At 46.7% G+C, this 26,620-nt stretch overlaps 1 protein-coding gene across 1 annotated transcript in view; it reads right to left on the bottom strand.

Annotated features, from left to right (window-relative positions):
- LOC139050093 (phospholipid-transporting ATPase ABCA3-like) overlaps positions 1–26,620 on the bottom strand; it is a 92,485-nt gene that overhangs the window by 44,240 nt on the left and 21,625 nt on the right. Inside the window, exons 6-13 of the mRNA XM_070526300.1 lie at positions 26,249–26,492; positions 23,307–23,501; positions 16,192–16,370; positions 13,999–14,127; positions 10,520–10,637; positions 8,400–8,554; positions 4,533–4,682; positions 3,200–3,410 (exon numbers count right to left, since the gene is read on the bottom strand). Of these exons, the coding sequence (XP_070382401.1) occupies positions 3,200–3,410; positions 4,533–4,682; positions 8,400–8,554; positions 10,520–10,637; positions 13,999–14,127; positions 16,192–16,370; positions 23,307–23,501; positions 26,249–26,492 (1,381 nt within the window). The remainder of the gene's footprint in view (positions 1–3,199; positions 3,411–4,532; positions 4,683–8,399; positions 8,555–10,519; positions 10,638–13,998; positions 14,128–16,191; positions 16,371–23,306; positions 23,502–26,248; positions 26,493–26,620) is intronic.

The following is a 26,620-nucleotide window of genomic DNA, read 5'->3' as shown; positions in this document are numbered from 1 at the left end:
TAGCCGACGACGCTGATCGCCAGCCGCCATTGTGAGGTACGGGCACAGGCAGGCTCTAGTAGCCGGCAGCCTGCCCCACCGTGCGCTTGTATGTGTTGCGCTGCTTCTCAAGCGTTCCCTCAAACATGTTAAATAAATAAAGAAAGACATTGATATGTCAGCTTTATGCCGCGTATGCAAGCAGTCTGTACACCTGGACCTTTGTGGCGTTAAGGTATACGTGGCAGGTGTGCAACGTTCAATAACTCGAGCGCTATATACGTGGCCTTGCCGTTCGGAATACGGCCGCATTTAGCACAAATTGAAACAGTTGTGTTCCATCACATCTAGTTCACGGTCCCCGAGTGCCTTTAAAGAACAATGTGTACAGCACATACACACACGGCTAGTCGCCGGTTCTTCGCACTCGCGAACTACAGCACCATCTCAGTGATCTGCGTCGCTCCCAGAAAGCCCCGTGGCCGTCGAGAGCAGCCACGTTTCTTGAGCCAATAGTATGAGATTCGAGGCAATGGTGGCACGCGACAAGCGAACCCGATGACATGGTCGAGTATTCTAGAGTTGGAGAGGCCACACTTTCGTTGCCGTAAATGACCACGTGGTGCAGCTGCACCATGTTTATCGCAGCATCCAGCGCTCCCTAAATTGTTTCCATCATTTACCCGTAGCTCTGCCCGACAGAATCCGCAGTGACGCAAGAGTCAACAAAGACGTTGTCGCTTTTGTAGTCAAGGCTTCTCTGTCCGTGGCCGCGGCCGTAGTATGGCCAACGGCGCGTTCATGTTGTAGGCACGCGAAACAAGCTCGGACCGCGTTATGCTGCGAACGCGCTATGCGCATGTCAGAACTCCACAGCAAACTCAATGAGCCATATCGCAGAGCGCGCGTGGCCCCAAATTGTATACACGACAAGAACACAACGTTGCCTTGTGCTCATGCTGGGATGCTGTTATTATGCTAAAAGTCTGTAGTAAATAATTATTTAGGTAGTTCTGACGCTCCCCAATAGTTCTTGCGGTGGTTTAAAAGGTTCGAACTTTCTTGTAACGCAAAAAAATATTGAAAGTACGTAGCTTTCCACCTATTTCCGTTCGTGCCAACCTTTCAACCTTAATGTTTGCAAAAAGTCACGCGGACATGAAAAGGGAAAAGTAAATGTAAGCATAGAGGAAAAGGGGGAGGGGGGTATACCATGCATTTTTAAATAATTGCCCTGAGCACAAAACCTTTTGTATATACATTGACATTTTGTTTACGGTGATTTAACTTTAGATGCAGCACACAAAAAGCAGCGGATTTCGAACAGCAGAGACTTGCAAGAAATACACTTTAGATCACTGTGACTGTTTCAGTGAATTGCTCCTGATGATTTGGCCTACCTTAGCAACTTGTCTAACAAACTTGCCGGAAGTAAATGCACCTCTCGCATGTAATACCCTCGCAATGAGGGCCTTTGGGTGTATCTTGAACAAATAAACATGGTTTCTTGCGCCGCCACAAGGGGCTGCACAGGCAACACACAATTTCTTATCTGCATTTTTCTTTTCCTTTTGCACTCTTACCCTGCGCCATCTTCCTGCAGCTTTGAAAATTGTGCGAGAGTGGAATTCATATTTTTAATAAAACATGTTACACCATTTCTAACATCATAGAACGAACCTAAATTCGTACACTTCGCAAGAAAAAAGATATAGAACGCGCAAAGAAGTAGTTATTCATTCGAGTTAGGCATACGCAAGGAAAAGTTTATGGTATGGGTTTTGATAATTATGTTTAATTGTAAATATTAGTCACTATGGCGCAGGTTGCGTAGCTGACTCTTCATCGCCAATAAAAAAAAATTCTGAAGCTCTACATGGCGAAAACACCATCTCATTACAAGACACGTTGTTGTGTGGTACTGCGGAATAATTTTGACACCTTTTTTCTTCTTTGTTAAGGTGCACTTAATCCCAGATGCACGACCGCCTTTTGGCCTTCTCCCCCATTAGAAATGCGGCCGCCACGGTCGGGACTCGATCCTGCGACCTCGTGCTTCGTAAGCGCAATCTCCATAGACACTGTAACATGCTCGATACCAATCGACCGCGCCGCCACACGGCGCATCGAAAAACGGTTGCGGAAGTCTCCCATATTTATTTATTTATTTACACATACTGCAGCCCCTGCTGGGTTTACAGCAGGAGTGGATAATACACTATAATACAAGAAAGAAATACAATAGGCAGCAAAGAAAATTTAGGCGCAGTGTTGAGGGAGTGCAGACAAGAATTCATTTATTGGGACATAACGGTTGCTTCCTGGTAGCGAATTCCATGTTCCAACCGTTTTAGGGAAAAAGCTATACTTAATGTTAGTGCGTGCAAAAAAAATGGTGTAATCTTAAGCGCGTGATGTTTCCCACTAGAAGAGATTTTTGCAAAGGTGATATATTCGTTACTTGAGAGGCGACAAGATGAGTGAATAATGCCACGAAAAAATTTTAAAGAATTAACGCGTCGCTGTTCGGCGAGAGATGTCAGGTTCAGTGAGGACATGACTGACATATAAAGCAGCTCCGCCCTGCAAAACTTCCAGACAGTCTGCGAAGAGCTCCGTCCGACGGTGTGTGTTATGGGGTCTGATGTGGGATTCTCACACCGTACTCTTGGGACAAAGGAACGACGACACAGTAGTGCAAACAATCACAAGGGCATTTACTGCACCTTTCATAGATCACTGCCTGCTCGCCGAGTTGCTATCCACAAAACATGCCAATGGGCGCGCGACAAATCTAGAAGTCCGACTCACCGCGACCGGAAGCGAGCGAATATGTTCGCCCCATGCTGGATCCCAACGCCTGCTCGTTCGCGTGTATAGTCACGCGAATCGTGGCGCGTTCCAAGGCGGCCACGCGAGACGGTCTCGCTGAAGCATCGGTCGGCGCGCGGCACGGCACGCCCGTCCCGCTCCCTGCCTCGAACCCAAGAGAGCAAGCGCCTTCCTTTCGGCGCCCAAGTAACCTCGCGGCGTTAGCAGCGCAACACTCGCGCCATCTCTCGCACTGCGCTTCAACCACATCGACCGCGCGGACGTCACGCAGGCCACGCGGTGAAGCGGGAGTACAGAAGACGCGCTATGCGGGAAAAACATCAGGGGAGGCGCGAGGGTCGCGCATCCCCACAGTGTATACGCCGCGGTCTCGCTTTTTTTCCCTCACCGTACATGTTCTTGAGATGCGAGGGCGACGCGTTGCAGATGACGATGCCCGCGCTGAGGCACACCACGCGGTCGGCCAGCACGTCCGCCTCGGTCATGTTGTGGGTGGAGAAGAAGAGCGACACCGAACCCCGCAGGCGCAGCAGTATCTCCCACACCACGCGGGCGTCGGGGGGATCCATGCCGGCCGTGGGCTCGTCGATGACGACGAGCTGGAGAAGAGAAGCCGGGCGGAGGTAACGATAGCGCACGCGCAAGTCAAGGGGGCCGATCGCCGACCCTCGATAAGTAAAACGCTGCGACGTGAGACAACTTGCTTTGCTTTTGCCGGGAAAGACAAACACGGCTCGCGCTTTTTGAGGTTTTCTTGCGGTATCGAAATAGTGACGAGCGCCGTACCCTAGTCTTGAGTCTTAATAACAGACGTGCGTTTACATATATATACATGATCGAGGAGCGGCTTGACTTGGCTCCCTACCGCCAGGTATACATCGTGGTACGGCAGTACGGATAAAACAATCAGTATAGAACACAAGCGAAAGATCATATGGCAAAGAATTCAATGGAAAAAAAAGTGCACAGTGTAATGTTAGCTGGAAAGCAGGTGCAGTAATGCTGCATGACGTGTTTTCAATGCAAGATTACCTCGCCATGACAACGCATGCCCTTATATAAACACCGCTCTTTCTAAACGAGAATCACTCTATTTCTCTGATCGGGCCGCAGTGGTAGAAAGAATAAGTCTTTGCGTCACAACTCGTGAAGGGGCAATCTTCGAATAAGGGAGCACAATGCGCGGAGCAAAGGGGCTCAAATTCCGTTAACAATCGCGTCAAACCAGCAGAGCTCAATTACGGCGTCTAATCACGACCTCGTGTGCTGCCTTTTAATGTGAAACCGCTCGAATCAATCAATCAATCAATCAATCAATCAATCAATCAATCAATCAATCAATCAATCAATCAATCAATCAATCGGAGACGGTCGACCATACAGCACGCGGTATTCCCTGCACACAAGTAAGTAGCAAGCGCAATGCGCAGCCATGGGTGTCAATGAATGCCGCTGTCTAGAGACAAGGAGACGACCTTTCATTTTCATTTCATTTTCTCTCAGCATTCTTTTATTACAACAGAAAAAGAACGCTAGAGCAAGAACAAAAAGCTGCAAAACAGCACCTTGACTAGGCCCTTGCTCTCTTAATCTGAACGAGCGCTACACTACTAGCAGAGAGCAAATGCTATCGAAATAACTAATTAATCAACGCAGGCGATCATTCAGCGCACCGCGCAACTGAATCCGAGCAGCCCTGCCACGCACACGCACGCACACACCTTGGGTCTGGAAATGGCGGCGATGCCGATGCTCAGCCTCTTTGTCTGGCGTCTATGGAGATCGCTAGCCAGGGTATTGGCCTCCACGAGGACCGTGGTCATAACCTCTTGTGCCGCCGCCTTCAGGGATCCGGGGTTCATGCCTTTCAGCTGGAGAGTGCGAGGAGTACGCCTTATTTTATCGCTACGACGAGCACGCGCGTCCGACCGTGAAGTAGCCGTGGGCATCAAATAAATCTTTAACACGATCAATCAAACATCTCTCAGGTTATTAACAGATTATTTGGAGCATAACAGCGAGTCGGCCTAGTTGGGAAAGATTCATCTTCAAACTTTTTGTGCGCAAAAAACAGGGACGAAGAATAGGGGCAACACAAGGACGAGCGCTTTCTTTTTTCTTTGAGCACAAAAAGTTTTAAGATTATTTGGAGTTGTGTAGTTAAAAATATGAAAAAAATATGTTGGGGATAATTTTTCCACTGAAGCGGCAGCAAGCTGTGCCACTTGAGCGGACAGCTGGCTTCACTCGCGCGATAAGAGGAGCGAGAGAGCGGCCCCAAGAAACCTCCGGTGACGGGCCTTACTAGTTTGCTGCGCCGGAACACAAAGCGTGTTTTCAAGTTCCTCCACTGTGCGAAAAGTCTATTTTTAAGCTTTGAGATAAAAGACATACGCCATTACGCTTTGAAATTATTGCATTAAATTTCTTGTATAACTTACGGCAACCTTGACTTGTAAAAGTGTCGTCATATACAAAAGAAAAGTGTTGAAAATCTACGGGTTTAGATTTCGGCGCACTCCTGCTACCCGTCAATGCTTCGCTTCCTCGTTACATTTAGCGCAATACGTCAGTGAGCAAAACCGGAAGCCATCCGGGGTCTATGTTTGTAAATATAACGTCAGCGACACCTCGCTTGAATATATGCAAAACAAGCATATCGAGCCCACTCAGACGAAGCCATGAGCCCACCTAAGTTACACGCTCTCCGATTTGTCACACTGGCCAGAATTGCAGAGCACATGGCTGGATTTTTTTGTCCGGGCTTCTGAGAGACATGCACCCAGGCAGCGCAGCCTTAACACTGTGGCTCAGTCTGTGGCGTCCTTCATCGCGGTCGAACAGCCGAAGCGGGGACGTCGGTACCGACGTTGTTCGTGTGACGTCAGCTTGACTAGTTAACGCAAAAGGAATAAGAAAATACCGGTGGCGCCTGATACTACTAATACTCTGTGCCGCTGGCACCAACACCACCTAGATAGCACAAGGCCTTTCCACTCCCATGCGTGACGTCACACTGCTGGCCCAAATTTTGCATTCACAAGGCTGGCGTGATGAAAGCGGTGACGTCAAAGTCACTGTTGCCTACTTGGGAGCATCTACATTAATTCTATGGCAGTCGGGCTAGTAACATGATGCCATGGATGGGAGTGAAAAGGCCATGTGCTACCTAGGTGGTGTTGCTCGAGCCCGCTTGCACACTCATAGATTTAAAAAATTAAATTATGGGATTTAACGTGCCAAAACCACTTTCTGATTATGAGGCACGCCGTAGTGGAGGACTCCGGAAATTTCGACCACCTGGGGATCTTTAACGTGCACCTAAATCTAAGTACACGGGTGTCATCGCATTTCGCCTCCATCGAAATGTGACCGCCATGGCCGGGATTCGATCCCGCGACCTCGTACTCAGCAGCCGAACACCATAGCCACTGAGCAACCACGGCGGGTTTTCACTCATAGATGGTTGGCCCATCTCCTGCCCTGGCGTTCACTGTGGAGACACGTCCCACCGTGGCCAAAGGATATCCCTCCGTCTCGCTGCCCGAATCTCTCCACGCAATTTTTGGACCCTAGATGGCTCGAACGATCGAAGGTGGGGAGGGAGAGGGGGGAGCGACTGCCAAGCACGCGTGAGATGTGTACCACATGTTCTACATTTGTAGGCCTTACAAGACCTGACGAATATCACCTTGAGTTGGATTATTTGTGCTTAGTATGACCATGGTGAGCTTTTTCGAACACAACCATTTCTACTTCGAATGGACAAACGCACTGCCAAGCTACGCCTCTCACATCGCCGCGCGCGAGGACAAATGTAGCTCCGACTGCGTCGCGCGTTGTGCCACAACGGCTACATCTACGCACGCAACACCTGTCCTGGTAGAGTAACTGCTTCTTTCCTGTACACGACGATGACAAAGTAAAGTACGTTAGTAGTATGCTTGTAAAGATATAAGCAGCAATGCTACAACGCATTTTCGTTACATCGGCTTCAGCAAGCGACCCCCTTTGAGCGTTTTTATCGCGATGGCAATTACATGGACACTCCACGCGCATTTCTGTCGTCGCCGTCGTTGTTGTCGTGATGTTCCATATAAAGCTCAAAGGCGATAAGTTCGTCGCCGAGCTCCGTATGCTGCATGTGCGAGTGACAGAGTGCGAGGGTGGGCCGACGACCGCGGCTCAATCTCTCGCACGCGAGGGAGGGAAGTGGGGAGGAAGCACGCCGCCTTCCGTCACGCGCAAGACAACGGGGAGGGGAGGAAAGGGGGAAGGGGGCACTGTACTCCGGCACCTGCTTGTAATATGTACACATATATTCAAAGCGACCTGCGATGAGTACAGTCTAGGTGCGATGGGAGCTCACAGCTTCGTGGGCGCCGTGTTCTCGCCGCTTAGTTCGCCTCACGGTGAGAGGCAGCACGAAGGTCGAGTCGCTCGCTGCTGCTGCCGCTTTTCCTCTCGCCAGAGTTTTGACAGCGAGTGTCCGCGCTCATCGCGTGCGGTGTGTTTATGCTTGCCTGTGCGCGCGGGACACCCTCCTTGTTAATTGAGTTAGTAAGTGAATGTTTACTGGTTTAATACGGCCGCCAAAGCTGCTATCCTTACTTCGTGTAGCTGCACACTAATTTGCTATTGCAATTGATGCTTCGCCTTTCGGGCGAAACTGCGACCTTTAAATGACCTGACACGTGAGAAGTCGTTGGCGATTAAAGTATCGATCGATTAATAGGAGGATCAATCACCCAGCTTTGCTGCATAGTGAAACAAAACGATTGAGGAAAGCCGGGTGCCAAAGGTCAAGGCCCACCGTAAAATAATTTACACCCATAAGAGTGGAGAAATGTATAAATCGGTCCACAACTAATATTCTTGCACAGTTAAACCCTTTGGGGTTTATTTTGTCCTTCCCACAGCAATCTTATCGTGACCATCGCCGTATGCTTTTGTTTATGCGTTAGCATTAGGCGTGCCAAAGTGGAAAAAAGAGTGTGTGGGAAGTGTGGGAAGCCAGTCACGCTGACGTTGTAGAGGCAAGATATATATATATATATATATATATATATATATATATATATATATATATATATATATATATATATATATATATATATATATATATATATATATATATATATTTATGCTGCTAACCACCTTCAGTTGTACTTTGCAATCTGGTGCAAGTGGTTTAAATCGTGGAAGCGGGACGTCAAAGAGGTGGGACGTGTTGCAAACTCATTTCTCTCGCATTGACTGTTAAACTGCCACCGAAATTTGGTCTGTTTCTTTTTGTTTACGTCTCCAAGGTTTTTCTAGAGATGTAATCAGATGCTATAACGTACAAGCTATCTTGTTTATTTGTATTTTCTACGTCGCACTCAGTCGTTCCTGTGCTACATTTGCTTTTTTCCTTGTTTTGAATTATCACGTGCGCCGAACGCGCTTAGAAGCAATAGCCGCCACGTAGGCCTTTACCTCTCGCTTTCGCTTTTCTGTAACAAAGAAAAAGAAACAGACTTTGAAACTTCATTCAGTTCCGACTGGCACAGCCGTTCGCGGGCGCCTTTGAAAAAAAAAATCCCCACCGCGCCGAAGTAGAGGAGGTGCTCCCACGCGGTCATGTCCGGGAACAAGATGTCCCGCTGCGGGCAGTAGCTCATCAACACCCGGGCCTCGCGGCTGCGGGTGACCACGTCGTACTCGTACACTCTCGTCATTCCACCGCTGGGAGCCACCAGTCCTGCAGCGTGCGACCAAGGGGTGAGAGAGTGCACGCAATGAGACCTCCTCCCTCGAACCCCCCTCAGTATTACGTGTGTTTTGTGAGCGGCATATATATATATATATATATATATATATATATATATATATATATATATATATATATATATATATATATATATATATATAGTATAGTGTACTAGCAGAACCCAGAGTTCTACTAGTACACATAAATACTCAAGAAAGTGGACGGGGAATTGCAGCCGCGGTAGCTCGGTTGGTAGAGTATCGCATGCGAAATGCGAAGGTTGTGGGTTCCCACCTGCGGCAAGTTGTTTTTCCATCCACTCATATTTCCATTAATTTATCGGTTCTTTATTTCATTTATTAAGCACAAGTAATTTCCCCTTTGTTGTCCTTGGTGTCAGCGTTTGTTGGCTTCTCATGATATGACTTATAAAAATCGGGCCCCTCGTTTAACCCCCTTTCTTCTCGTTTATATATATATATATATATATATATATATATATATATATATATATATATATATATATATATATATATATATATATATATATATATATATATATGCGCCCGCACATGACATGCGCACACATGGCATATCCAAAGCCATGTGTCTAACCCCAGCGCCTTGTAAAAAAAGCTGAAACTGCTCTATAAATATAGTAATGAAGACTGCGCTGTTCCAGTCAGGGCAAGCGCCCAAAAAAGGTCACGTGATAGTGATCATCTATCGACTCGCCCAATCGAATAGACCAACACCTGCCGTTATCGCGCACACTTTGGGCGAACGCAAAACGCGCGTGTGTGAGTGTTTCTGGCCCCTGAGAATGTTCAATTTTGGACCAGTGTCACTGGTCCGAAATTGGGGTGTGCGAGGTGTGCATAATGCAATGCGTACGCGACATAAAGGCTAATTCGTTGTACCATATACATCTTCAACCACGCGTTTATTTGCGACTGGTCGGTACACCTTGGCGAATAGCCGAAACTAGGGGCAGCGCTCACTCTTCTGGTCCTTTTCTGTGTCCCGCGTCATCCACATTTAAGACTGTTGTTTAAGCATAGCTGTTCGCTTTTGCAGGACATTGTGAAGCGTAAGGAAACTTCGTTTCCGGGTCCCACTTATGCAATCGCCTGTGACGTCAATCTGGTTGGCACATAAACCATTCTCATGGCATCACGTGGCTCCACACATACGGCTCATGCCACGCGGCGTCGCCGCTAGACTAGAAGTGGTCGCAAACAGGCCACTCGTGATCGTGCCTGTGTTTATGCGAACGCTAAGGAAAGCATCTCCCGCGAACGCGGACGAGGGAAAAACAAGTGAATCACTCTCTTGGGACAGGAGCTTCACCTGTCCCTGCCCACATATGTACGAGGGCGAATCAGAAAGTCTTCGCCCCTATTTTTTATTAGCCAATATAAGGTAAATACAGGTAATAACAAATGTGTGTAACATCCTACGTGTCCTACTACCCGCATAGTTCCCACATGGGCTCAGACATTTGTATGTAAATGGTATCCATGCAAAACGTACGTAAATCGCAGTTAACCGCGAAATTGTGGGTTACTTCTCACTCTTTAAAATTCGCCTGGTTCATCGAAAAATTCTCTTCCTCTCCCTTTGTGCGGGCGCGCGCGCACGCACGCACGCACGCACGCACGCACGTGTGTGTGTGTGTGTGTGTGTGTGTGTGTGTGTGTGTGTGTGTGTGTGTGTGTGTGTGTGTGTGTGTGTGTGTGTGTGTGTGTGTGTGTGTGCGTGCGTGCGTGCGTGCGTGTGCGTGCGTGCGTGTGCGTGTGCGTGCGTGACACAAGAAAGAGGCAAGCAAAACTAAATTAGCTGCAGGAACTATTGTCGGTCGGCGAATCTGACCTAAGCGGTAGAATATCGCTGCCAGATGAATAAACGTTTTAAATGCACAGACGATTAAAGGTACCGCACAGAAGCGGAGCTCACCGGCGATGGCGTTCATGAGAGTCGTCTTTCCCGCCCCGTTGCGTCCCACGAGCACGGTGGCCTGCTTGTCAAAAGCCTGCAGGCTGACGCCCTTCAGAGCCTCGTTGTTGCCGTAGTTCTGCGAGGCAGTTGCCGTGGTCGTGGAACTTTGGCTCTTCACCGATATTGTGCAGCACATTTAGGGGTAAGAGGTTTCTTTTGTCTTGAAAATAAAGAATTAACGCCTTTAATAAATAAATAAATAAATAAATAAATAAATAAATAAATAAATAAATAAATAAATAAATAAATAAATAAAACGCGGAAGATGCATCAAATTCTTTAATACAGCAGAGACGCCTACAACTTAATTGCTTCTAGTCTCGAAGATGCAATGGTTCGTTCATAAAACTTATGGTGCAAAAGCACGCGGAATCATGCGAGCTAATGGCATGACAGAAAACAGCCTCACTCGCAACAGAGTTTATTCCCAGCAGACATGTGCACTTTAGCGAGACATTTGCATAAACGATACGTCTGTACCCCCCAACCGGCGCAGAACATAACTTCTCCGAATGTGTGTTAGAATAAGCGCGCATTCTGGCAATTTCATTTTCGTCGTCTGCAACGTGTTTTCCACCCACTGAAACCTTCCCCATTAAAGATGAACCTGCCTCCTCTGGATAAACTTACTAGTTGCGAGGTGCCTCCTCTGGATAAACTTACTAGTTGCGAGGTGCGCTCCTTCTTGTTTCGTCGTTATACTTCACATCAGTTTGCGCCCGTTTACACTGTAACAAGAAGAAACTCGGCGGCGGGATATTTAGGCACACATAACGCGAATTTTGTGCGCTACACAAACAGTTCAGTCTGAAGGAGACGAACAGGATTCAGAGCCCGCCACTCAAACAAGTACCGCAGCGACAGCTCTTTGTGGCACAGGTAATAATGAAGAACAGTAAAGTGGAGGAAACACTAAAGTGAAACAAGTCAGTTTAGGCTGATAAATCATTTTTGAAAGACTCTACATTCGTGAGTGTTGCGCTAATAGTTGCGTTACTAGAACTGAGAACGCTCGAAAATTCGTTTATTTTACTTTTGGCACCGAAATTCAAACGCCGGTGTGTCAGGGTGACGTCATGGATTTCAGCTTATTTTTTGCGCATTTGGGCCTTTGGGCGCTAGCGGCTCAGTAAATGTGTTTGAATCTCTCCAAGTTCTTTATTTTTCGTTTGTTGGAAATGCAGTGGAGTTGACCTTTGCCCATTAAAAACAAGGACTGGGCAGACGACGACAAAGTTTATGACATCTGGAAATGCCAGTTCTGGAATTTAAAGATGGCGTCATCAGAGGTCTTCGGTTTTAGCATCTCTTCTGGCTTTTCAAGCCTCTTCCCATGGTAAGGTTGGATTTCTTCGACGTCATAGAAGGGTAACTTACTAATGAAGTTAAAATTATTCTTAGGTTTAGTGTACTTCTAGGTTGCATCGAGCAGACGGACACTTGCACTCTGCTCACAAATGTTCTCAACTGCTCTAACTAATGGGAATTTGAGACTCTACACGTAATTTTTTTTTCAAGCTCATGCTTTGTCGTCGTGACTACATACCGGTGTCTGGCTTCGTCAAATGATCTGAGCTTGCGCTGATTTTAGAACTCTGGCTCAAGTGCCATCAGGCTCGCATAATGTATTAAGTTATGCAACGAAAGACGCGGAGAAACCAAGCTACTGCTATCACCGACTAAATTATAATGGAAACACGGGTAGCGCTTTGTAACGATTGCTTTCGTTCACCCTTCGTCGTTTGCTGGTACGGAGCAGCACCGCCGCTCCGACCGGCCAGATAGATGATAAATGAACAGAACCAGAGTAGGGTTATAAAGTCGGCATAATATACCGTCTCAGCAGAATCTTTATTTTAATGACCTCGTTCGGTCTCCTGAGCGCATCAAAAGCCGGGGCTCGCAACACCCGTCGTATTCTGTTTCCATGCAGAATTTAAAACATCACGTGGACATTGGACAGGAGGGGACCCACACAGCGCACGCAGCGATATGTACGGTGTCCCAGCTAACTTTAGGCAACTTGTTCGACGAAAAACAAACGAAAGAAATATTGAAAAAGCACGGTGCAAGATACAAATGCAAAAGATACGGTGTTCGGTCGTCAAAGGTCTGACGACAGAACACTGTAGGTCTTAAGATGGTATCTAGAACAAGCTTTTTCAAACTTCTTTTTTCGTGTTACACCGTGGATATAGCGTTAGCTGGGACACATGGCAAAAGCAGACCGAAATGAAAAACACATAGGAAAGAATGCAACTGACGTGTAATCGTGTCATGTCACTGCCACCATATTGCCGCCCAGAAACCGTAACTCTTTACTGTACAGGGACAATGACGTCATACTAACGCGATGAAACTCCCTAGCGACTAATTTCATCTGCTTCGAGGATTCATCCATGTTCGATGATTGTAATGCCCGTGAAGAATGATTGCGCACTTAAAATTTGGGCCACAGCTACATTGCTGGCAACGCATAATCACCCTCCTATCTTACTTCCTCCTAAAGTTGGCTTTATTCTCAACTAGCCTACCGCCTAACAGAGCACCCCGTCTATTCAATATACTACTTGCCACAATATAGTGGAATATTATAAACTGCCCTGGCTGAGCCTACCCCCTTTAGGGTGTCGATGCATACGACGCTCACGATGAGTCACTAGGAAGAGTCACTGACACTCTCTGCTAAATAGTTACGCTATCTGGGAGTGACTTGACGTAATCAGATATCGGTATAATCTTTTACGGTTTTCTTTTAGGTCTGTCTATACATACGTAAGTCTGCCCTTTCTGTGGTGCACTGTATTAACCATCCTGTGTTGCGCTATTCTAAGTTCTCAAAGGCCAACCCACGAAGCCCACATTCTGACTATATCCTGCCTATATGCTTTCTTTTGTTTCGCATGTCTTGTGATACGTCTCCTCTTTTTCGCCGACAAGGTGCCAGACGCGTTTTGCAAGCCGTAGACGACATTCGTGCGTTACGCAACCGCAGAGTCGACACCGCTACCGATGACGACGATTATTATTATAATCCCCATCATAATTACCATTATCATCCTTATCGTCGTCCTGTTTAAGCCCCAGTGAAGGAGACAGGCATCTGTACAGCAGCTATAACACTGTCTACTCTCCTTCCAGCAGACTACCCCCTATATGCCAGCAAATTCAGTCTCATCGCACCGTCTATCGGCTACCACATTACCGCGTTTCATTTCACTACGGCAGCCCCACCCATATTTATTACCCTTCTGCTGCTCTAAATAGGAAACAGGTCACCTGCTCCCCCAGCCACTCTGTTTGCCCGACTCCTCTCCGTTCTCTTAGTCGCAAATCGCCGCGAATCCCGCTTATCTCGTTCGAGGACCCCTCACGGGTAGCGGTGCCACGTACGATTTAATAGGCGCTGGTTCGTAAAGCACGGCTCACCGACTCACCACCGAAAGATCCATCACGTTCAGGGCAGCTCTCAAATAGCTGGGCGCACGCTCGAAGCGAGGATCGTAGTACTCCAGGTCGTAGGTACGAGGCCTGTACTGAACTTCGCGTGGTCGCCAGTAGCTCGGCTGCGAGATGGCGATTTGCCGGTGAAAAACGACGTGAAAAAACGACAATTGCGCATTACTGGTTAAAGAAAAAATAAACGCGTATCTAAGTTGTTTAACATTCGAAGGAGATGTATGCAACATAACTTCTACTTTCATTGGTGATTACGTTTCAAAGCAAATTGGAGGTTCCGACGACTGCGACACATCGCGTTTCATTTATGTTTGAAATTGAGCAAGCTTTGACGCCTTTGACCATTGCACGAGAACCAACGACCAACCCCCCTTTAAATTTCTGACTCGATAGGAAGCACTTCGCTTGCCGCGGTTTCTTAGTGGCTATGGTGTTGGGCTGCTGAGCACGAGGTCGCAGGATCGAATACCGGCCATGGCGGCGGCATTTCGATGGAGGCAAAATGCGAAAACTCCCGTGCAGTTAGATTCAGGTGCAAGTTAAAGAACCCCAGGTGGTACAAATTTACGGAGTCCCCCACTATGGCTTGCCCCGTAATCAGATTTCTGTTTTGGCACCTAAAACCCCATAATTTAATTTTAATTTAGGAAGCACTTTCCGAACCGCGTTCCAAACCATGGTTATCTACGCAAATGCGTGAAATACGGTGGAGTCCGGCTACGGTGGCTGAAGGCTGAAGGTCAAATTACCGTCGCTGAAGGTCAAAGTACCACCGGGGCGTAGACGCACCTTTTACGCTCCACTTGGCGTTGCTTAGCGATCGGGATCAGGAAAAATATTTCATAGGCACCTTCAGTTTAATAATGAAAAATATGCCCCGACTGAGGCACGTGTCATTGCTTTACTCAAAGCTGAAATTTCCTCTTTCCAAGCTGCAATTATCACCTTTGGTCATTATTTGCCCCTTCCGTAGCGAATTACGACTGAATGTTCTGGAGGCTTCCAAGATGATATTTTTTTTTTCTGAAACCCAGTGCGAAGTTCTGAATAAAAAAAGTAAACCTGCCGCATAAATGGTTAAGTCGCTACAAGCCGTCATAATTTCAAAAATTAATTGATTACAAATGCTCACCTCTCGAGCGTGATGAGTTACAGCACTGAAAGAACTGATACGTTTGTTACAAATTGATGTGCTGGCTGATATCGAGTTTAGGTCTTTCTTGTGATAGATGGAACACTAACAGCAGTGAACAAGAGCAGTATGTACTGAACAGCTTGAAGCTTCGGCTGGAGAATTACGCATGTGCCGCCGATTCAAATACGTGTTAAACACAGAACCGCTTTCACGAGACATTCGGCAGACCGGTTTAAATGCAATATGTTGCTTTTAAAAAAGAAAGTAAATGTCTGGTGACAGAACGCAGCTGAATTCAGATTTAGTGCCTATATATGCTGTTTTCGATAATTCTGAAAAATTCGTACGTTTAAAGAAAATGTATAAGCATAAAGTTTATAAAACCGCAACTCGGCATGAAAAAAAGTATAGCAGTCCTGTAAAATTCCTAGGGCATCTAAAGCGGACCAATCTGATATACGAATATACAGATTACGTGAATTTATTAGAATGTTCACAAGGGTTTCGAAAAAACTCCTACTCACACATTAGCGGTACAATCAGAGCACAGTATGATAGGTCAATTTTGCCCGCTTTAAATAATTCTGATATCATGTTTCATCGTTGCTTTACGGAGTTGTTAAGCTTATACAATTTCGTTTTTCCATTGTTGCAATGTTCAACAATTTTTTTAGAAATATTTACCGCTCAAATAAAAATGCACTTATTACAGTAACTACAATTTAACTGATTCTTTTAAATGCAACAAACCTGATCAAGTTCGGTACAGTAGTTGGCGAGAAAACCGATTTCACAATTCCCATGTCTTGAGAAGGGAGCCGCCGACCTGGAGATTCCTCTTAAATGGCTGATTTGCATTACTCTCCATACACTAAGGTGACTCCAGATGTTGTTTGTTTAGCTGAGGATAACGTTGGCATCGACCGCTACGATCGGGATTTGAACCGCGCCGAGGCTGGTCTGAAAAATTCAAAAGCAAGCGGCGTTTCCTATGGAGACACCTTGACAGAAGCGGTTAGTGTCCTCAAGAGCTCACCTTGAAGAAGAAGAGCGGATGCAGTGGAAGTGCGGTGTTCCACGGCAGGACGTGAGACAGGTAGCCGATGAGCAGTATCATGACGGCCATCGTCACGGCACTGACAGCCCAGATGTTTACCACGGTGATGGGAACCACGCCCAAGGTGGTGTAGTGCACCTTCTGCCAAACAGCGCCACCTGCATTGCAGGCATGCCCGTATGATCACTATATGCGAAGTGTTGCCTCCGAGCTCGCGGTGACGTACCCGCGTTATCTTGGAGGCCATGCTGGAAGGTGTGACCCGTGTGGCCTCAGAGACCACACCGGCGCACCTTGGGTGCACCATCGTAATCTCGGAGGCCACAGTCACAGCGCTTGTCCCCTATCCCTTCCTACCCGTCCTCGCCTTGCTGCGCTGCCAGGCGCGCACTTCAGAAGACATCGAACACAAACAAGGCCGTTGCCTCGCCATGGTGTCGTCAGGCAGCAGTAGTACGGCCGTGTTGAACGTTCTGATGAGGTCACGTGCAACCTCTTTCTGTACACTAAATATCTGTAACATTACCGAACCTTTAATGATGAACTGTGATTCTGAAATTTTGATTCTGATAGCTTAAGACTTTGAGAGAATGGAAACGCTGAACTGTCAGAAGCTAAAAATTTTGAGCTCGTCAAGTAAGCGCCTATTGCAATTTGTCGGTGCGATTCCCGCTAAAATACCAGATGCTAAACAATTCAGGGCTAATCTGTTCGAAGCTCTGAAATCTTTCCGCTCGAATATGAGCGCTAGAAGACGCATTTGCTAATATCAAATTTCGTTAGCCAGTGTTCACAGAGATTGGCCTCGACAAGTTGAATGTGCGAAGCTACACAGCTACTTTGTGCAGCCAAGCAGTGGAGGTTTAATGAAAGCCGAGCAAAGAGAGAAACGATAAAGTCATCAGGTCTGTCTTAAATATACGGTATCAGCGATAAGAACAGAGGCAATCCAAGGGGATAAATTTTTTGCGAGTCTTCTACAAAAAAAAAATCTAGACAGTCTATAGACTGTTTCTCGATTTGTAAACTGTGGTTTTGTATAAGTTTGTTCTTCTGTGTATTAAATATCGGTAGAGAGCATGTAGACAAACGTTGAAAAATATTTCAGCAATGTCATTTGTTGGGCGGGTTGACAAACCGACTTTGAAAACATATTTAGCGCCAGCGAACGAGGACAGACGGGAGACGACACCACAATACGCCAAGTTCAACAACTGAATTTTTCTGGAAGCACCCACCTATGCGTGGGTTAAATAGGCGGGTGTTTCCTGAAAATCAAGTTGCTGAAGTTAGCCCATTGTGGTGTCGTCCCCCTTCTGTCCTTGTCTCAATTATCCACCGTCGACGTACTTCTGAGTGTTCGAGAATCAGACCTGCGAGTGTTAGCCTGCTTCGCTCGGAGTCGGCACTCTGGAGGATTTGGAGCAGTGTTTTCTTTTTTTAGCTGCAGGCGTCACATTGTACGCGAGGTTAGGAACCAGCAACTGGTCAGTGAATTCTCGTATGTTGCATTACGACATCGGGATGGCAAAATCATAGGTGTATATAATGACAGGGTCGGCACTATACGCCGATAATCAACCTACTCTAAATGACGTAATGCCGCTGATGTATATAATTCAGTGAGAACAGTTCTGTAGGCGATAGTAAGTTCGCCGATTGAAAGGCAAACACAAACCAAACTAGGGCAGACGGATGGCCCCGGACCAACCCCACGCCCACGCTTTTTCTCCACAACCTGGCCCTTGTGTGGCTGTGCTTACCTAAGCTGTCAATCATACTTAGCTGAATGTGTCTCTCCAGTAAAATCCTATGGGCTTGAAAGAGGAAAGCGTTGAGCGTTTTTGATGGATATGTCTGTGTTTCGTAAACACAAAATATTTAGATCAAGTTCTGTATATATTTTTGCGTCTTGTACACTACGTCCACCGATACTAACTACATTACCCTCTCCATAAGCTGTGCAAGGCAATCCAAAAATTTGTAGTAATTATGTCAAACAATAAATTAATTATAAGGCGTCCACGCTACGCAATACCTCTTTTTAAGTTAACTTTTTATCTGACCCACAAAAGCTTCGAAACACATTTCAAAGAGCAGGTAATTCAAAGTAATCTTCATTGGCCATTCGTTCTTTACCACCAACAACTTTACCCGCCGTGGTTGCTCTGTGGCTATGGTGTTGGGCTGCTGATCACAAATGTCGCGGGATCGAGTCCCGGCCACGGCGGCCTCATTTCGATTGGAGCGAAAACACCCGTGTACATAGATTTAGGTGCACCTTAAAGAACACCAGGTGGTCGAAATTTCCGGAGTCCTCGACTGCGGCGTGCCTCACAATCAGAAAGTGATTTTGGCACGTAAAACCCCGTAATTTAGCAACACGCTTAGTAAATCAATACACTGTGTTCTATTCTTGCATTTTATTTATATTACGTGTGTTGTTTTCTCATTTGCGAATACCTTCTGCGCATGAGCAAGAAAAATATTTTGCAACCAAAGGTGTATTAAATGGCAAAATTTGCCGTATAGCGTAACTGCCATCTAATCTACCCTGTGAACTCTAGTAAATATCTATATCTAGTATATATCTAGTATCTGGTAATATAGCCTGTGATATCTGCCACCTAGTATAGCCTGTGACCAACCCTTATATATAGCTTTCATTGATTACGAGAAAGCGTTTGATCCTGTCGAAACCTCAGCAGTCATGGAGACATTACGGAATCAGGGTGTAGATGAGCCGTATGTAAAAATACTGGAAGATATCTATAGCGGCTCCACAGCCACCGTAGTCCTCCAAAAAGAAAGCAACAAAATCCCAATAAAGAAAGGCGTCAGACAGGGAGATACGATCTCTCCAATGCTATTCACAGCATGTTTACGGGAGGTATTCAGAGACCTGGATTGGGAAGAATTGGGGATAAAAGTTTATGGAGAATACCTTAGTAACTTGCGATTCGCTGATGATATTGCCTTGCTTAGTAACTCAGGGGACCAATTGCAATGCATGCTCAATGAGCTGGAGAGGCAAAGCAGAAGAGTGGGTCTAAAAATTAATCTGCAGAAAACTAAAGTAATGTTTAACAGCCTCGGAAGAGAACAGCAATTTACAATAGGTAGCGAGGCACTGGAAGTGGTAAGGGAATACATCTACTTAGGGCAGGTAGTGACGGCGGATCCGGATCATGAGACGGAAATAATCAGAAGAATAAGAATGGGCTAGGGTGCGTTTGGCAGGCATTCTCAGATCATGAACAGCAGGTTGCCATTATCCCTCAAGAGAAAAGTCTATAATAGCTGTGTCTTACCAGTACTCACCTACGGGGCAGAAACCTGGAGGCTTACGAAAAGGGTTCTACTCAAATTGAGGACGACGCAACGAGCTATGGAAAGAAGAATGATGAGTGTAACGTTAAGGGATAAGAAAAGAGCAGATTGGGTGAGGGAACAAACGGGAGTTAATGACATCTTAGTTGAAATCAAGAAAAAGAAATGGGCATGGGCAGGACATGGAATGAGGAGGGAAGATAACCGATGGTAATTAAGGGTTACGGACTGGATTCCAAGGGAAGGGAAGCGTAGCAGGGGGTGGCAGAAAGCTAGGTGGGCGGATGATATTAAGAAGTTTGCAGGGACGGCATGGCCACAATTAGTACATGACCGGGGTTGTTGGAGAAATATGGGAGAGGCCTTTGCCCTGCAGTGGGCGTAACCAGGCTGATGATGATGATGATGATAGCCTGTGTTACATGGTCGACGTGTGTCTTTGTGTCACTGGTTTAAGGTTAAAACCTGAACGTCCTACGAATACATATTTTTTTTTTTCGCAGGTCACGTCATCAATACTCAGCCGAAGGTAACCCTTTGGTCAGGGACAGCTGCAGCTTCTATTTTTTCGCAAGCCTAGACTTTAAATTCGCAGAACAAAATCACTCGATCGGTGCGTCGATTCCGACTCAGCTGGGCGAAAAGTGATGAAATGCCATCGATACCATTAGCGGTCATAAGCCTTGTCTTGCAACTAGGTTGTGTAATGTAGCCGCAGCTCCGAAGAGGCCGCGCGCTATATTGCAAGCCGTAATATATATATATATATATATATATATATATATATATATATATATATATATATATATATATATATATATATATATATATATATATATATATATATATATATATATATATATAAATATATATATATATATATGTGTGTGTGTATTCTTACCAACAGCGTTCCTGAAAGTTGACGCCGATTCGATTTAGACCGTCGAACCCTCGCAGATGATCAGAAGGCAACCGTGAAGTTCGTTTCGTATACCGCGATATCACATGAATTTTCCAGGACGGAAGTCAACATGTCAACCCACGCTATGACCCAACAATGTTTACCTCTGTCTTCAGGCAGAGGAAAGCGGAGAAAAAAAAAAGAAAACTGAAGCAGGCGCTTACTTTGTTCGCGCATCTGGGGGAGGTATTTTGTAAGACTTGTCCACTTAGTGGGCGTGTCCATTTCGTCTGCAGTTGAAGTTCTGATTGGCTGGGCTGCGCTTCGCGTCCTCAGCAGCGAGCTAGGCGCCACAGCCAATCAGCGCTTCAACAGCAGACGAAATGGACACGCCCACTAAGTGGACTCTTACAGAATACCTCCCCTGGAGACACTGCTTTTTTGCGTCTAACCACGATAGTTAAAGTAACACTAAAGACAAATATTAGTCGATCTGTTTTAGTAAACTACTCTTCTACAATATCGAAAAAGCCCTTTTAACGGCAAAAAGAAGCTTGATAAATTAGGAAAGACTAAAAAAAAACAAGAAAAACAAAAGACCGACCCGAGGCCACGCCTCCTTGAAGTTCCCGCATCAGCAAGTCTTGACGTCATGGATACTAACAGCGTCTATTAGACTCTAGTTAAGTGTTTATTGGTAAAGATCGTCGGCGCAAGATTCTAAAAGAGACAAAGATAGCAACCTTCAAGAACATTTCTTGGGTCAGAATGGCCGAAAGATAGGAAAATATGTTGAAACCAGTGACGTCACACTGACGTATCGGCGCTAGGGTTTCGGCGGGAAATAAGAAACTCATGAGTCAACTTTGGCGCCTTTTTTAAATGTCAATTTGAACGGAAAAAAAGTGGATTTTAACGTTCCTAACACACCAGCTGGTAATTAAAAGCATATTCAATCGCGGTTATTTCCTGAGCTGTACGTACTTTAGGTCTCTGGGGCTTAGAATTCTAGAGAATCGTCTGAACTCCAGCACAGGTAAACCTTGTATAATTAAACGCTTGCGTACACTGATAGTGGAGATGCAGGTTGCAGCATACGAAATATCATTGCACATGCTTAAACATACTTCCACGCAGAGGAGCGTGAAAAATGTTTGCGACAGAAGTGACAGTACAATGTGAAACATTGTACCGCATAGCAATGTGCATCTCACATAAACATACTTCTACATATTAGGTGTTTGTTTTTAAAAAAAGTTAGCATGGAACACCATTTCACATATTTCAAGACCCGCCATGGTTGCTCAGTGGCTATGGTGTTGAGCTGCTGAGCACGAGGTCGCGGGATCGAATCCCGGCCACGGCGGCCGCATTTCGATGGGGGCGAAATGCGAAAACACCCGTGTGCTTAGATTTACGTGCACGTTAAAGAACCCCAGGTGGTCAAAATTTCCGGAGTCCTCCACTATGGCGTGCCTCATAAGCAGAAAGTGGTTTTGGCACGTAAAACCCCAGATATTATTATTATTATATTTCAAGAGTTTATGCAAAATGACGTTCCAGTTCGTTAAGAAAAGTCAAAAAGAAAATTGTGGAACGCGGGAAACATTTGCACATTTATGCGCTTACATTTGGAAGATGAGTCGAACAAGATTAAAACTGTATGTGAGGTACTGCACTATATAACGGCAGCAATTTTACTGGAAGCAATCTTCAAGTTTTATAACGTCAACTTAAGAAGTAAAAAGTTGGAATATATGAAATTTCTCCCTTCATTTTCTTTATTTGATGAGGAACGCCGTTCACTATAGGTAATAAAATTTTTTTCACCTTATATGCGTACCCAGTCATGAGGGAATCAGGGGAAACGAAGAGGCTGAGAGAGAAGCTCGTGCGCATGCTACACACCACGGGTGCTCACAGGACACCTCTGAAGACACCTCTGCAATTTTAAACTACCACAGAGGAAATAGAATGAAACAACCACCTCCAGATAAGAACCTCAGTATGGAAGAACAGGTTGTATGGAGAAAGCTGTAAACGTATACATATAACAACCTGCACGTTCTCCATAAAATTCATCCCGAAAGATATGCGGACACATGGCCATGGTGCGGAGCCACGCCAACCTTAGACCACATCTAATGGGCATGCACGGAATATACACAAAAGACAAACAAAGGTATTACGGATCATACACAATGGGAGGCGGCGTTGTCCAGCTCACAGGAAGAGGTCCAAAGGGCCATCATCCGTCAAGCAAGACGGCGTGTGGAAGCCAGTGTGACCCTTGTCTAGGGGCTCCACCCATTGAGCGTTTTATTCTTCAATAAAGTTGGTCCGTCCGTCCGTCCGTCCATCCGTCCATCCATCCATTCATCCATCCATCCATCCATCCATCCATCCATCCATCAATCCATCCATCCATCCATCCACCCACCCACCCATCCATCCACCCACCCACCCACCCACCCACCCACCCACCCATCCATCCATCCATCCATCCATCCATCCATCCATCCATCCATCCATCCATCCATCCATCCATCCATCCATCCATCCATCCATCCATCCATCCATCCATCTATCTATCTATCTATCTATCTATCTATCTATCTATCTATCTATCTATCCATCCATCCATCCATCTATCTATCTATCTATCTATCTATCTATCTATCTATCTATCTATCTATCTATCTATCTATCTATCTATCTATCTATCTATCTATCTATCTATCTATCTATCTATCTATCTATCTATCTATCTATCTATCTATCTATCAAAAAATCTCGAATTTCATCCTAACTAGAGTACGACGGCTGCCTTGTGGTTATTCTCCGATAGGGGTTGCACGCGTACCGTCGAAGTCGTTCTGGATGGCCAGAATGGTGAGCACGTTGAAGGCGGCGACAGTGGGCAGCGCGGACGACAGCAACATCGTGACGCGGACCCCGAACACAAACTGCGCCAGCGTCTCCAGGCTTCCCGTGGTTTCCAGCACCCAGTAGGGCAGCGCCACGGACACGATCACGATCGACACCATGGCTGCGGCCACTGCTCGGGACCGGACGCGAAACCATCACGTATATTTAGGCTGCCCGTAAATGCGTTAAGCTTCAGGTAACACCGGGTCAACAACAACAAAAAAATGGCTGTGGCTTAGCTAAGGTTAAGCCCAGGATGCGAAGCATACTAGCCTTTATTTTAACGCGACAGCGTTAAGAGGAAGCTTTAGCTCGAGTGCTCCTATCTAAATACATGTAAAAGGAGAATTCGTTTTTCTCGGCAACCGCTGCACCAAATTTGACGAGGTTTGTTGCATTTAAAAGACAAACTTAAAATCTAGTGACTGTTGGTTTCGAATTTTTGAGTTAAGTCATCATTTTTTTATTAAAAATTGGCGAAAATCGAACATTTTCAGAAAACGAAACTATCAAGTTTACAACTCTGTAACTCAACGACTAAAAATGATAATACAATTCTGTGAATTGCATATAATAGTACATCTAAAGCGGACAAAATTGATATGTTACACATGAATATAAAAAAATTTAATCATAGGGAAATACAACTTTTGCAAACCCGTTGTAACCAACGTAACAAATTCACGTAAGATCTAAAATGACATATTGAATTTGTCCGCTTTGAATGATCTAATGGATGCCGTTTACAGAACCGCGATATGAGTTCTTGATGCAGAGCTATGAATTTGTAAACTTTGTGCTTCTATTTTTTTTCAAACGATCAAATATTTGAAAATCGATTTAAGAAAATTGAAGCCCTAAATCGAGATTCCGCTTCCAACAGTCACTAGAATTTAACTTTCTCTTTCAAGTGCAACGAATTTCATCAATGTCGGTGCAGTGGTTATCTCATAAAAACGTTTTTGCGTTTTACATGTATTTGAATAGGCCGCGTCGGAGTTGGGCCCGAGCTAAAGCTTCCTCTTAAGGAGCTCGTGTCGCAGAAAAGCCGGTGTCGTCGGCGTCGGCTCAGGCGTGCGGCGCTTGCTCAGGCGCACATTTCGTTGTCGCGCCGAACGCTGCGTTGCTCGACGCTCACCGCGTCCGATGCGGGGGGCGACGCCGCGAGCGACGGCGCGAGTTGGAGCCCCGTTTCTCCTCTGTCGTGACGTCACGGTGTCACGTGGTATTGAAGGCGACACCGCCGCGCCTGAGGAGCTGGGTTGAGCTCTCGTAATATGCTTCGCATAATAAATTGGCTGAAGGCTTAGCTTGGTTAAGCCTGGAAGATTGCGAAAGCAATACCCTTGGCTGCGCCTTCGTTTGGCTGATGGTGCAGACATGGTTGCGCTTTGTTGAACTTATGGCTATACATCATCCGACATAGCGCAAGGCAGCGCGCCGACAACTGCGAGGAGCCGAGCTGTAGCCCATTTATCCTGCTAGAGTGACGTCACACCAGCGAGCGCCCTGTCTCGGTAGCGCCGCAGCAGCGGCGCGCAAGGCTTCGCCTCCACCACGGAGGAAGGAAACTAAGGAGAGGCCCTACCCCCTCCGCGCGCTAGGAGAAAAGTGTGGCGGAAATGACGTAGTAGGTTCTCATTTTTTTGCTGCTTTTTTATATTTTTTGCTTTATGGCCACGCCTTTTGGGCCACAATGGCGGCGTTGTTCTGATTTTGAGATTTTGAGCGCTCACACGTGTTGCTCTGGTAGGTTTCGTGCCGTGGCAAAGGCGCTGTGTGGGCGGGTTTGCGTTAGTCACCGTGTCTTGTTGCGCTTTGTTACCTGCACCGTGCTCTGCCGGATCTTGCGCGAGCGTGCGCGACACCAAGTGCAGCGCGGCGTGGTTTCGCGAAAGATGTAAACAAGAGAGGAGGGTGGCACAAAAGGCGGAGCATCGCGATGAGCAACGCCAACTTCCAGCTTCACTTTTGCTTCACAAAGAGTGACGTCAGGGCCTCTCCTTAGTTTCCTTCCTCCGTGTGGGGCCCCGTCTCTCGGTCTGGCATGACGTCACACGGTCTCGTGATGCGCAGCTGTGTACGGAGGCGCCACGACCACCGATGGGCCGAAAGTGCGAGCAGTATTGCTTTCGCAATAAAATATAAACTGTAACTACAGTATGACAGTGAATCTACAGCGAGACCGCTGGTAGCGACATTTCGAGGAGCCTTCTCCAACCACAGCGAGTTAAACGCGTTTGGAAAGCGACCGCGCCGTACGCAGCAGCCGCCGGAGTAGAACGGCCCTCCTCCCCCTCCCCCCTACCCCTTGCTGCCTTGCGTGCGATGGGAGAGGGTGCGCTTCTCTCCCGCCTTTCGCCCTTGCGCGTGCAAGATCCTGCCATGTATGCACAGGCTGTGACACCCCCCCTCCCTCCCCGCGCGGTGTGCGTGACAGCAGCAGCCACAGCAGCAGCAGCAGCAGCAGTGGGAAAATCGAAGGAAGAGGCACAGAAAGCTTCGCTTTAAAAAGAAACGTGCATTTTCGTTTGATTTAGGTGCACGTTGAAAGCCATCACGTGACTGAATTCAACCTGCAGTCATCAACTATACGACGTGCCGCATATGCCGTGCGTTGCTTCAGGACGTTAAAAGCCAATAATTTGGTCGACTCGATTTTACTGCGAATCGGAGCGATGGCACGCGCGCGTGTCGCTGCAGTGCAGAACACGTGCACACGCAACGCGTGCCCCGCTCGCGTAATTCGAAACAGAGAGGAATATCCGCGGACGTCGATTACCAAAAAATAAAAAAAAAATAAACAGAAGAGAGAGAGATAGAAGAGATAGAAATAGAGAGAGAGAGAGAGAGAGACGCAACGTAGCGCACACCCACCCGAGGTGAACACGCTGGCGGCCAGCATGGCCAGCAGTATCTGCGACACGCTGTGCACCAGCAGCGCGACGAACAGGAGCGAAGGGTCCGTGCGGTCGAGGTACGCGGCGCCGGTGTCGAAGTGCGCGTGCCCCACGGCGCTGTAGAGGCACAGCGCGCTGTGCACCACGAAGAAGCACAGGGCGCACGAGAAGTGGCCCGACCAGTAGAAGCAGTCGCCCAGGCCCATCATCAGCTGGTACTCCTGCCGTCGAGGCGGACGGACGGGGGGGGGGGGGGGGGGCGCCGTCAGACATGGCGAGTCGGTGCCAACGTGCGCGTGACACTACAAACTTTGCATACCGTCTGTTGTGGGCGGTGGCATTCGATAAA

Source organism: Dermacentor albipictus, chromosome 9, assembly GCF_038994185.2.
Source record: "Dermacentor albipictus isolate Rhodes 1998 colony chromosome 9, USDA_Dalb.pri_finalv2, whole genome shotgun sequence".
Lineage (NCBI taxonomy): Eukaryota > Metazoa > Arthropoda > Arachnida > Ixodida > Ixodidae > Dermacentor > Dermacentor albipictus.
This window is presented reverse-complemented; position numbering and strand designations above follow the sequence as displayed.